Below are 13663 nucleotides of genomic sequence, written 5' to 3'. Positions count from 1 at the left end.
GAGCAGAGCCGAGTGTGTACGAGGTGTACGGAGCAGAGCCGAGTGTGTACGAGGTGTACGGAGCAGAGCCGTGTGTGTACGAGGTTTACGGAGCGGAGCCGTGTGTGTACGAGGTGTACGGAGCAGAGCCGAGTGTGTACGAGGTGTACGGAGCAGAGCCGCGTGTGTACGAGGTGTACGGAGCGGAGCCGCGTGTGTACGAGGTGTACGGAGCGGAGCCGCGTGTGTACGAGGTGTACGGAGCGGAGCCGCGTGTGTACGAGGTGTACGGAGCGGAGCCGCGTGTGTACGAGGTGTACGGAGCGGAGCCGCGTGTGTACGAGGTGTACGGAGCGGAGCCGCGTGTGTACGAGGTGTAGGGAGCGGAGCCGCGTGTGTACGAGGTGTAGGGAGCGGAGCCGCGTGTGTACGAGGTGTAGGGAGCGGAGCCGCGTGTGTACGAGGTGTAGGGAGCGGAGCCGCGTGTGTACGAGGTGTAGGGAGCGGAGCCGCGTGTGTACGAGGTGTAGGGAGCGGAGCCGCGTGTGTACGAGGTGTAGGGAGCGGAGCCGCTTGTGTACGGAGCGGAGCTGTGTGTATATGCTTAACCAACATTTTAGAGGTAGTATTTTCCTTTTTTTTTTTCTTCATTCCACTTTGCATTAATTTCTGTGTAGCATCTATAGGGTTAAAGTTCTTGAAATAATGGAATCTCGCTGCTTAACTTTTAACCCTTCTAACAAAATGAAATGAGGTTTGAAACATGACTGATATAAAGTAGATGGACGGGAAATGTTATTTACTAATTATTTTGTGCAGTGTGACTGACTGCTGTAAGGATAGAGGATAGGGTATGGCTAAGCTTCACCGTTTTTTAGGTGCTCAGGAGGAAAATGGACTATATAAAGAAGCAAACTCCGGCACTCAAAAATGATATTGTTGTGATTGTTTCTTTTATTGAAACTTTAAAGTAACATTCAACAAAAACGTTTTGGCTATTTGCCTTCTTCAATTTTTGTAAAGGCCGCTTTACACGCTGCGATATCGGTACAGATATCGCTAGCGTGCGTTCCCGCCCCCATCGGTTGTGCGACACGGGCAAATCGCTGCTCGTGTCGCACAGCATCGGCTGGACCTGTCACACATACTTACCTTCCCTGCGACGTCGCTGTGACCAGCGAACCGCCTCCTTTCTAAGGGGGCGGTCCGTGCGGCGTCACAGCGACGTCACTGAGCAGCCGCCCAATAGAAGCGGAGGGGCGGAGATGAGCGGGATGTAACATCTCGCCCACCTCCTTCCTTCCGCATTGGGGCCAGCGGCAGGTAAGGAGAGGTTCCTCGTTCCTGTGGCGTCACACGGAGCGATGTGTGCTTCCGCAGGAGCGACGAACTACTTCGTACCTGCAGCTCCAACGATATTTGAGAATGGACCTTCATGTCACCAATGAGCGATTTTGCACGTTTTTGCGACGATGCAAAATCGCTCATAGGTGTCACACGCAGCAACATCGCTAATGCGGCCAAATGTGCGTCACAAATTCCGTGACCCCAACAACTTCGCATTAGCGATGTCGCAGCGTGTAAAGCCCGCTTTACTCTATATGACAAGAGAACAAAATATTAATACCAAGTAGTATAACATGCATACAATAGTAACATAGGTACATTATATCAGGTCTTCAGAAAATAATATAATAGAAACATCATATGGTATTCATACAAAAAGTGCATTACCTAAAATAGTGGAAGATATGCACTGGATTCACAACAATTTTATACAGTTGAGAAGAGATTTTATCTGTATAAAGAAATAATCCATTAGTGATGCGAGAAGGCAAGCTCCGCTGTTGGCTGCAATCTGGACTCTTTTGAGGAGGTAGTGGAGAGAAGAACTCTGAAAAAGTGTATGGCGATTATGAATAATAATGCACATCCATTATATGAGTTATTCATGAGACAGAAGAGCACCTTCAGTAACCGGCTAATCCTTCTGAGGTGTAAGGCTACTTTCACACATCCGGTTTTTGCTCTGCGGCACAATACGGCGCTCTTCAGAAAAACCGCAACCGTTTTTTTTGCCGCCGGTTGCGTTTTTTTTGCATAGACTTACATTAGTGCTGTATTGTGCCGCAGGGGCTTGCGTTCGGTCCGGTTTTTGCCGCATGCAGCAGATTTAGCCGATGCCGCGGCCGGATAGAACGTTCCCTGCAACGTTTTTTGCTCCGGCAAAAATAGCCGCATCGCGCCGCATCCGGCCGCTGCGGCGCATTTTCAATGCATGCCTATGGACGCCGGATGCGGAAAAAAACGCATCCGGCCGCCGCATGTGGTTTTTTTTCCACTGCGCATGCTCAGTAGCGTGCTGCAACCGGAAAAAACCGGACCGGCCGCATGTAAAAACTTATGCAAAGGATGCGGTGTTTTCGCTGCATCCGTTGCATAGGTTTCACAGCCGGATTGAGCCTCACGGCTCAAACCGGATGTGTGAAAGTAGCCTAAGAAGGAAAAAATATAGGAAATCATTTGTGCCCACTGATATGGGAATGTACAACAATAACATTAGTGTTAAATCATCAAGGTGAATGTTTACTTTACTTCTACTTTCAGTTCCCCCGCTGTGTATGTCCTAATCTAATGTATAATGTTCTGTCAACTCTACTGTCTTGTCAATTAAGTAATTCATGTTATGATTTAAGTTGTGCTGCTGTGATACCATAATTTTCCACGGGATCAATAAAGTGTATCGTATCGTATCCACAAATATATAGAATAAGCATCTGCTTATCAATAAAAAATAAGATATGTAAGGTAAAGGGTTTCTTAATAAAGAAGAAAAGACTATGTTGGAAACTACATAGGAAATGAAGTGCCAATAATGTGGGAAAATTTAAACAATCCATATTCTATGTAGGTAGATACACCTACCTTTAATATTATAACACTGTCAAAAAATGAATTATATTGACTTGGTCATACTTGGCATGGAAAATCCGGTGATTGTGTGGCAGTAAAAGCCTGTGATAGGGCTGCTTCTCACTTGCGAGTTTCTCGCAGTAGAGCAATGCGAGAAAAACTCGCATTGGAATCGGACACATGCTAGTGAATGATTCAGCTCGTATTTGCGATTTTTTTTCTTAGTCCAAATCGGACCGAGAAAAAAAAATCGCAGCATGCTGCTTTTTTGCGAGTTTCTCGCACCATTTGTCCCAATGATTTCCTATGGAAGGGGATTAAAAGTAGGATCACACACGCGTACCGGCGTTCACATTTGCGAGTGTGGCAGGAACTACGCTCATTAAATATTCAACAGATGAATGTGACATCACATTCCCAAAGGTAAAATAAATGACACATGTGTAATCAATTTAATGTAGTTAAGATGTTGCAGGAAACTAGCATCGCGACACACACGCGTCGCACACGCGAGCAAAATCATTAATTTATTCAAAAAAAGGATCGCAGTTGCGTTGCACTCGGACCTAACGTGAACTAAAATCAGCCGAGTTTTTTTCAGCCCAGTTGGACCGATTTTACTCGCATAGATGTGTTTCCAGCCATATAAGAAGAAAGTGAAAAAAAAATGCTATTAATAAAATAAAAGAAGAAGAAAGTACTGAGAAAATGAACAAGGACATAGTTACCATTAGTGGTGGGGGAGCATAATAGACTGGAAAATAAAATGAAAATAGTAAAAGGTTCTATTCAAAAGCATTTGACAACAAGCGCCCATAGAGTCTATTCATTACCTCTTTCACCGGTGGTCAGAGGAGAAGTGAGTGCAGGAATAACCGTGCACGAGTTTAAGTACCAGTGGGGGGCGGGCGTAATCACCCATTTCCTTATTGTGGAACGCAAGCGGTGGTGATAGTGAAGCGAACACCGCGCGTGCGCAGAAAGCACTAGGAAGTATGCGCGTGCGCAGAGTGAACAAGCAGAGAATGTGAACATGAACCGCTCCAGATGAATTGCTCCTGAGACTCAGCGTGTCTGAAAAGAGATGTTAACCATTCGTCAGCCATGACAATCATAGATAAAGTAATGCTAGTGATATGTTATATAGAAAGGCTAGAAACTGCTGTAAGGATAGAAACATGGAAAGTTTGAAAAGTTTGAAGGCCCCACTCACACTTGTGCTATTTTGACGCAAACGGAATCCGTCAGTAATGTAGTACAGTTCATTTATTTACAGTGGAAGCGCGACACCATGTGGACACAAGCGGGTACTGCATGACACACTCACGCGGCATATTAACGCGCTTCCACTGTAAATAAATGAACTGTACTACATTACTGACGGATTCCGTTTGCGTCAAAATAGCGCAAGTGTGAGTGGGGCCGAAAATTGTCAAAATTCCAATATTTTCACAAACGAAATAAAACCAAACAATCTGAGAATTGCTGTGATCCGCTGACGCGGTCCAGAGTTATTGTCTTATAGAGTGACGCTCTGCAGATTTCTAACCCCTGGCTTCATCAGGAAGGTCAAGATTAGCTCCGTCACTATTGGGTTAAAAATGGCATCTGGACTGCAACATATGAAAGTGTTTTAGGCCAGAGGCGAAGTGTAATCAGATCCCTCCTAAGCCCCATACAAATTAGACTAAGATCAGGTAACATCACTGATCTGAGCAGGATCGGCTGCTGCCTAATGCATATGGAGGCTCCCGACAGATGATGTGAGGGGTCAGCTCTGCTACATCTCCCAGGAAATAATCCTCTGCCACAGGGGTCTGCCAGCAGCTTTCTCATAGAGAGCACAGGAAAGTGCAGCCACATCTGATGTTTGTGTGTATGGGGGAGTCCGGAGAGAGAACCGTCAGCCGACATATGTAATGTGTATGAGGCCATTAGTATTGCACTGAGCGGAGGGATAATACTCTGTACTACAGTAGTGCAGGGCATCACCGGAGCAATCACAGGCCGGATGTTATGTAATGTGTATGTGGCCATTAATATTACACTGACCAGAGGGATAATACTCTGTACTACAGTAGTGCAGGGCGCCACCGGAGCAATCACAGGCCAGATGTTGTGTAACGTGTATGGGGCCATTAGTATTACACTGACCAGAGGGATAATACTGTGTACTACAGTAGTGCAGGGCATCACTGGAGCAATCACAGGCCGGATGTTATGTAATGTGTATGGGGCCATTAGTATTACACTGGCCGGAGGGATAATACTCTGCTCCGGTGACACCCTGCACTACTGTAGTACAGAGTATTATCCCTCCGGTCAGTGTAATACTAATGGCCCCATACACGTTACACAACATCCGGCCTGTGATTGCTCCGGTGACACCCTGCACTATTGTAGTACAATCACAGGCCGGATGTTGTGTAACGTGTATGGGGCCATTAGTATTACACTGACCGGAGGGATAATACTCTGTACTACAGTAGTGCAGGGCGTCACCGGAGCAATCACAGGCCGGATGTTATGTAATGTGTATGAGGCTATTAGTATTACACTGAGCGGAGGGATAATACTCTGTACTACAGTAGTGCAGGGTGTCACCGGAGCAATCACAGGCCGGATGTTATGTAATGTGTATGGGACCATTAGTATTATACTGACCGGAGGGATAATACTCTCTACTACAGTAGTGCAGGGTATCGCAAAAATAGAACAACTTTCAGTTTACCGTAATGCCGTTAATCTTGCCCACATAAATCAGTGCGCGGATAAGTTCCAGAGCGATGCTCCCAAAGAACGGCCAAATGAAAGCAAAAAAAGTAAAAGGAAAAATCCAGCACCCGAAGAAAGTTAAAAAACAATGTAAACATTAAAGATAAATTAAAATGAAAGATGGTAACCTTAAAAATAGAAAGGATACATGTAACCATATGCGTTTCAGACCTTAAAAACTATCTCCTTATTCATATGTAAGACCATAGCTGTGTGGTTACCATTAATACATAGAGTTTAAACTGGAAAAGGTAACACCTTCACTTGAAATTTGATAAGATGTTTAATATATATTAAAACACATGGGTGACATAGGTGGAATTGTAAATGAGTAGATGGCATTAACCCATAAATTCCATGCAGATAGAGGAAAAATATCTTAAGGGTGCTTTACACGCTGCGACATCGCTATCGATATATCGTTGGGGTCACGTCGTTAGTGACGCACATCTGGCGCCGGTAGTGACATCGCAGTGTGTGACATCAAGGAGCAACGATCAACGATTGCAAAATCGTTAAAAAACTGTGATCGTCGCACGTTGCTCCTTTCCTTAATATCGCCGCTACCACAGGAACGATGTTGTTCGTCGATCCTGCGGCGTCACACATCGCTATGTGTGACACCGCAGGAACGACGAACATCTCCTTACCTGCGTACACCGGCAATGCGGAAGGAAGGAGGTGGGCGGGATGTTACGTCCCGTTTATCTCCGCCCCTCCGTTTCTATTGGCTGGCCGCTTAGTGACGCCGCAGTGACGTCGCTATGACACCGAACGCACCTCCCCCTTGAGAAAGGGATTGTTCGGCGGTCACAGCGACGTCGCTGACCAGGTAATGTTTGCTACGGCAGCGATCACCAAATGTCGCACATACGACGAAGGTGGGTGCTATCGCACTCGACATCGCGAGCAATCGCTAGCGATGTTGCAGCGTGTAAAGCAGCCTTTAGTCTCAAATACAATTCAATAAGTGATAAAATTGACAAACATGTTAAACAGCCTGAACACCTGAACATTATAATTGAGTAAAAAAATTGCAATGAAGGAACAAATACAATAAAGTTAAAAAATGTACATGAGATCTTACTGTTCTCCTGACTGGAACTAACCTGCCCCCCCTCCCCTTTTCCCAGGGAAGGAAGTGGCAGGAATAAGATCGTAACACGGGTAAAGACAGACATGGGAAAAACAAAACTCAGACAAACTGCAAACTCACAGGAACAAACAGTAAGAGACTAAGGAGAAAAGCAAGAGAGGGTAAGCAGCTACAAAAGAACAACAAGGGTTAACACTACAACATCTCACAGCAATAAAGTACAACAATCACCAGTAAGTCTGGATCAGAACACCTCACCAGACCAGTATAGATAAACGATAGATGGCATTAAAGGAAGGGTCCAGCCAGCATATATAGGAGGGGCGTAAATGTGACTGGTTCCCCCACAGCATGTGATCAAAGGAGACTAACAAGCAGCCCAGCAGAGATTAACTATTGCTAGCCTGCCTATGAACTACCAATCGGTGGATTGATGCCCAGGTCTGCCTGCGCTGATCTCAGATATCAGAGAAGTTAGCAGGCCAGTTCTCCACAGATTCTAACACTGCCATGACGCTCAATGATGTTTGTAAAAACCTCCTTGTGAAAGTATCCCTCCCTCTAAGAGGGGCCCCTCAAGACCTGGTTTCTCCGGATGGAGACAATGAAAAGTCCTAACTAGGTGTTCAGCATGCTTATCAGATGCTGGTACCTCAGTCCTATTTTTAGGACTGTAACCCTGCCAATGAACCAAATATTGCAACGAATGTCAAATAAAATATGACTTAACAATCTTGAAACTCAAATGGCCATCAACTAAGACTGGAGGCGGAGGTAAAGGAAGAGAAGTTCCGGAAGCCACACATATTTTTTTAACAGAGATCTGTGAAAAACATGGATTCCTCTGCACACCCTGGCGATTTTCTGTTTGTTTTTTTTTTTTGTTTTTTCCTCCCTTTTTCCGAGAGCCATAACTTTTTTTTCCCTATCAATATTGCCATATGAGGACTTGTTTTTGTGGGACGAGTTCAACGTTTGAGTGACACCATTAATTTTGCACCATATTGTGCGGTAAAATTGCAAAAAAGTGCAATTCCACAATTGTTTTTTTTAATTTACCATGTTCACTATATGGTAAAACTAGCCAGGCATTATGATTCCCCAGATCAGTATGATTTATGATTCCCCAGAGCAGTACCAAACATGTATAGTTTTAATTATATATAAGTAGTGAAAAAAAATTCTGAAGTTTGTAAAAAAAAAAATAATAATAATTGCGCCTTTTTCAGAATCTGAGGCTGTGTGATGGCTTATCTTTTGTGTCGAGTGGACATTTTTAATGATACCATTTTGGGTAGATCTGATGTTTTGATCGCATGTTATTGCATTTTAATGCGAAGTTTTAGCAACCACAAAACCATACTGTTTCTGAACCTTTTCCCATGTAATCAATAATGATGATACAGGTACTCCTGGCGAGTGCTCCTCCTGAAACGTACAGAACTGGACATGCTGACCATAGAAACAAAAAAGGTGATGCCCCAGAAGATTCATGATGACGATTATTAACGGCAAATTCAAATAGAAGAAATTTGCACTCATCAGCCTGGAGCTGCACATGGGATGTACTTGGACGTTCCAACATGACAACGATCCAAAATACAAGGCCAAGTCGACCTATCATTGGCTACAGCAGAACAAAGTGAAGGTTCTGGAGTGGCTATCTCAGTCTCCTGACCTCTATGTCATTGAGCTACTCTGGGGAGAACTCAAGCACGCAGTTCATGCAAGAAAGCTCTAGGATTCTTTTTGCCAAGAAGAATGGGCAGCTTTACCATCTGAGATAATAGAGAGCCTCCTCCACAACTACCACAAAAGACTTCAAGCTGTCATTGATGTTAGAGGGGACAATACTGTATTAAGAACTGGGGTACGTGAACTTTTGATCAGGGTCATTATGATTTAAAAAGAGAAAACACAGTAGTTTGACAATAAATGGCTTCACCCAACCACTAACCATGAGTGAAAAAAAAGCTTTTGTGTTATCATTCATATTCTCTAAAAAAAAAAAGGCCAAAAAATCTGCCGGGGTATGTAAACTTTTGAGCACAACTATACTTTCAACCGACGACAGTATCTTAGAAATAAGGTGCATGGACACAGCTAAACAAGAGACGGACCCTGCGACATCACAGCTCCCACCCCCACTTCTGATGCATCAACCTCCACCGTAAATGGCTAAGAAGCATTTTTTAAGATGGTCAAACGCATTCTCAGACTATTTTGAGAAGTCCGTACCTTTTTTAGTCATGTCAGAGAGAGGTCTTGCTATCGCAGAGAAGTTGTTAATAAACTTCCTATCATAAATTGCAAAACCTAAAAATCATTGAAGACAGGGCTGTGGAGTCAGTATAAAATGGTCCCACTCTGAAAATATATAATAAATTATATACAGTAGGTCAATTCAGTATGTTCTGAATATTTTTTCATAACAATTTGGTAAAGTTATGAAATGTCCTATAAATGTCTGTTCTATTTCTGATCAAAGGATCGAGGATTTTAGTTGAAATGAATCTGCTGCACTTTTGTTATGCTCGTGTGGGTGAGCACAGGGTTAGTGGGTCCACTGGACTGAAGGTACTGATCACTTGCCTCGAGGAGCTAACTGGACCAGCCAAGCCTTCACTAAAGGTACTGGAGGTGGCAATAGGCACACACGCTGGTAAGCAGAGGGCAGCCGCAGGGGAGCAATGATACCTCGGCAGCTGGCACCACGGATACAGTCTTTGTGAATACAGCAGCAGCCAGGATGGGTAGATGCCGTAGCGGACAGTGTGGATGCTTGCAGCAAGTGGCAATCATAGGAAGCATCTGGTGCAGATACTTGCATCAGTGGCAATCGCAGGACACTGCCGTCGTAGATCGTTGCAGAAGCAGCAGACTTTAAATGCATTGAAACACAGACACGAATCAGCAACAGCAAACAGCACAATAACAGCAGAAGCACTAAAGTCATGAGTACTAGCAACATATAGAACTCATTCCTGATATTGCACCTTGGTGAGGTTGCTCTTCTTTGGGTTAATTCTGTGTGGGAAAAAAATTACCCAATTACCGCTCACATTCTGGAATTCCTGTAGGCCTTCTTCTGAAGAGTCTTTGATGAGTCAGGCCATGTCATATCTGCTGTGTCTTCTCTTCTACAGTTGTGCCAAGGAGTCCAGACTGTGGGTCAATATGCGGTTCAATTCCAAACTCTCTCTTCTGAACTTGGATGGAATAATCAGGCTCTGATGTCCACCTTTTGGGAAGGTTTAGCCAGGAGATTCAAGGACTAACTGGCTGGTTGTGCCATTACTGTTTCTCTGGATGATCCTAACTTCTTAGCCACACAGATTGACTGCAGGTTCCAAGAATTATCCAAGGAAGTCACCTGTGAAAAGAGATCTATGCGTTTGGTTCCAGCCTTCCAGAGACCATTGGTTCCGCAAGCTCCAGCTTCCGCCCTGGTTGAAATGCAAGTGGATGATATCAAGATGGGTGAACAATGTTGAGGTCTACTGTGCAGGAACAGAGCACTTCATCCAGGCCTGTCCTTTCAGACCAGGACTCTTACCTTGGCTCAGTAGGAGGGATCTTCTTCGGTGAAAGCAATTCCTTTTCTCCGTTGGCCTTGTCTGTGTCAATATCATATGGAGTGGTACAGTTCTCTGAAACAGCTGATCTAGACTCCGGTTCTGTAGAAAGTTTAATTCACTGAGCTGTGGTGAAGCGTTTCCAGATTCCCATCCAATGCCTTCGGAAAACTTTGTCAGTGTCGTGCGTGGATGGAATGCTCCTGTCTGAACCATATGCTTCATCTCTGAGCCTGTAGAACTATGTGTGGGAGAAGTGCATTCAGAGATTTCCTTCCTTGTTCTTCCCAATTTGACTTGTCCGTTTCTTCTAGGTCTGCCTTGGCTCTGTGCCCATGAGACCGTTCTGGACTAGAACTTCGATGAATTACTCCATTGGGGCATAGATGTTACAAGAAGTGTCTGGTTAAAGTCCATCCATCCAGGTCCTCTGAGGTACCATATTGCCATCTTGTCCTGTCTCCTGCCTGTCTGGCAGCTACCATTGAATTTGTCGAGAGGAAAGAAGAATTTCAAGGTGTCCATGAACTCTCTGTGATATCTGTCCTGGTTACCGGTTCTGTGTCCATAAGGAAGTCATCTAAACAAAGACCATCCAACTTACCCCTTCCACCAGCTGTCTCTTCTTTCATCTATTCTGAGGACATCTCGGAGACGAGATCTCTGTTTGGCCTAGTGAAAGGGGGACTTACTGTAGCGCTGACTTCCCTACTCACCTCCCCACAGGGACTCACACTTACTGCTGCGGCCGGCTCGCTCCACGCTACCCGGCATTCCCATGGTCCTCCAAGTGGGTGCTTCCTGCCCCCCCCCCCCCCCCCCCCGAGGCCTTTGCATGCGACACAGGTTCTCCGGGAGTGCTCCTAGGGTGCCGCTGCCCTTCTCTTAAAGAGCCAGCATGTAATTCCTGGTAATTGCCTCTCAGCCTATCGCTGAGGCACTGGGTACTTAAGGCACTCTCCCACTAGAAGAGGTGCCTGATTAATGTGTTCAGATAGTTAGTGGTTCTGTGCCATAGCCAGGGAGACTATTAATGGTTGAATTTTACACACTTGAATTTGCCTTCTAATGATTGAATTTTACACAATGAGACATTTATTGGTATATAGGTAATCCTTTATGCATACATCCGATGCAGGATCTACAGTATATCACTTTACCACCACCTCATTCCTTCTGTTTCTATGTTGGTTTGTGATTTTTAATGCACACTTGCACTTTTTTTTTTATATTTATTCAATAAAAAGAGAATTTTGTTTACTTACCGTAAATTCTTTTTCTTATAGTTCCGTATTGGGAGACCCAGACATTGGGTGTTTAGCTTCTGCCTCCGGAGGACACACAAAGTACTACACTCAAAAGTGTAGCTCCTCCCTCTGAGCCTATACACCCCCTGGAGAAACCAGATCTAGCCAGTTTAGTGCAAAAGCTGAAGGAGAATAGCCACCCACAAGTAAAAACAGAGCAAGCACCGGAACAAGCGGAGCCTCTGTCTACGACAACAGCCGGTGATAACACGCGGAACAAGAAACTGCCAACAGGCAACAGGGAGGGTGCTGGGTCTCCCAATACGGAACTATAAGAAAAAGAATTTACGGTAAGTAAACAAAATTCTCTTTTTCTTTATAGTTCCTATGGGAGACCCAGACATTGGGACGTCTCAAAGCAGTCCATGGGTGGGAATAAACAGAAAAACTGAGAAGTAGGCAGAGCCTAACTTCACAAGTGGGCGACAGCCGCCTGAAGGATGCGTCTGCCCAAGCTCGCATCTGCCGAAGCATGAGCATGCACTTGGTAGTGCTTCGAAAAGGTATGCAGGATAGACCAAGTGGCAGCCTGACAGACTTGCTGAGCCGTAGCCTGGTGCCTGAAAGCCCAAGAGGCACCGACAGCTCTGGTCGAGTGTGCCTTGATCCCCGGCGGGGGAGGCACCTGAGAACCCAGGTAGGCATCCAAAATGGTGGACCTAATCCAACGGGCTAAGGTCGGCTTAGAAGCAGGGAGGCCCTTGCGCCGACCTGTGGTTAGCACAAAAAGAGAGGTGCACTGCCTAAGAACAGCGGTGCGAGACACATAGATCCGGAGCGCACGCACCAGATCCAAAGTATGCAACGCTTTTTCAAAGGGATAAACAGGAGCCGGACAAAAGGAAGGTAGGGTAATGTCCTGGTTAAGGTGGAAAGGAGAAACCACCTTAGGGAGAAAGTCCGGAGTCGGACGGAGAACCACCTTGTCTTGATGAAAAACCAAAAAAGGGGACTCCGAAGAGAGCGCAGCTAAATCAGATACTCTCCTAAGGGACGTTATGGCCACTAGAAAGACCACTTTCTGTGAAAGATGAAACAAAGAAACCTCCCTAAGAGGTTCAAAGGGGGGTTTCTGCAAAGCCGTGAGAACCAAATTGAGGTCCCAGGGATCCAAGGGCCGCCGGTAAGGCGGAATGATGTGAGACGCACCTTGCATGAAGGTGCGGACCTGAGCCAGCCGGGCGATACGCCGCTGGAACAGCACTGACAGAGCCGAGACTTGTCCCTTGAGAGAGTTGAGGGATAGTCCCAGCTGCAGACCGGACTGTAGAAAAGACAGAAGGGTCGGCAAGGAAAAAGGCCAAGGAGAATGGCCAGAAGAACGACACCAGGACAGGAAAATTTTCCAAGTCCTGTGATAGATCTTGGCAGAGGAAGACTTACGGGCCCGAGTCATCGTGGAGATGACTTCAGGTGGGATACCAGAAGCCGTCAAGATCCAGGACTCAAGAGCCACGCCGTCAATCTGAGAGCCGCAGAATTCTGGCGGAAAAACGGACCTTGTGAGAAAAGGTCTGGACGGTCCGGAAGATGCCACGGCGCCTCTACGGACAGATGGAGCAGGTCTGGGTACCAAGCTCGCCTGGGCCAGTCCGGGGCAATGAGAATGACTCGACGGCCCTCCATTCTGATCTTGCGCAGAACTCTGGGCAAGAGAGCTAGAGGGGGAAACACGTAGGACAGACGAAACTGGGACCAGTCTTGAACCAGAGCGTCCGCTGCGAAGGCCTGAGGATCGTGGGAGCGAGCCACGTAAATTGGAACCTTGTTGTTGTGACGGGATGCCATTAGGTCCACGTCCGGAGTGCCCCACTTGCGGCAGATTGACTGAAACACTGTCGGATGCAGGGACCACTCGCCACTGTCCACGGTTTGACGGCTGAGATAATCTGCTTCCCAGTTTTTCACGCCTGGGATGTGGACTGCGGATATGGTGGACTTGGAGTCCTCCGTCCATTGAAGGATACGTTGTACCTCCAACATTGTCAGGCGGCTGCGTGTCCCGCCTTGGTGATTGA

General features: G+C 46.0%; 1 protein-coding gene across 1 annotated transcript in view; it reads right to left on the bottom strand.

The window, feature by feature from the left end:
* The window catches only part of LOC142312167 (uncharacterized), a 73050-nt gene that overhangs the window by 26235 nt on the left and 33152 nt on the right, over positions 1 to 13663 (bottom strand). The window contains exon 8 of the mRNA XM_075351070.1: positions 12691 to 12694. Within this exon, the coding sequence (XP_075207185.1) occupies positions 12691 to 12694 (4 nt within the window). The remainder of the gene's footprint in view (positions 1 to 12690; positions 12695 to 13663) is intronic.

This window comes from Anomaloglossus baeobatrachus, chromosome 5 (genome assembly GCF_048569485.1).
Source record: "Anomaloglossus baeobatrachus isolate aAnoBae1 chromosome 5, aAnoBae1.hap1, whole genome shotgun sequence".
NCBI classification, from domain to species: domain Eukaryota; kingdom Metazoa; phylum Chordata; class Amphibia; order Anura; family Aromobatidae; genus Anomaloglossus; species Anomaloglossus baeobatrachus.
Note: the sequence above shows the minus strand (reverse complement) of the source record. Positions and strands in the feature narration are given on the sequence as shown.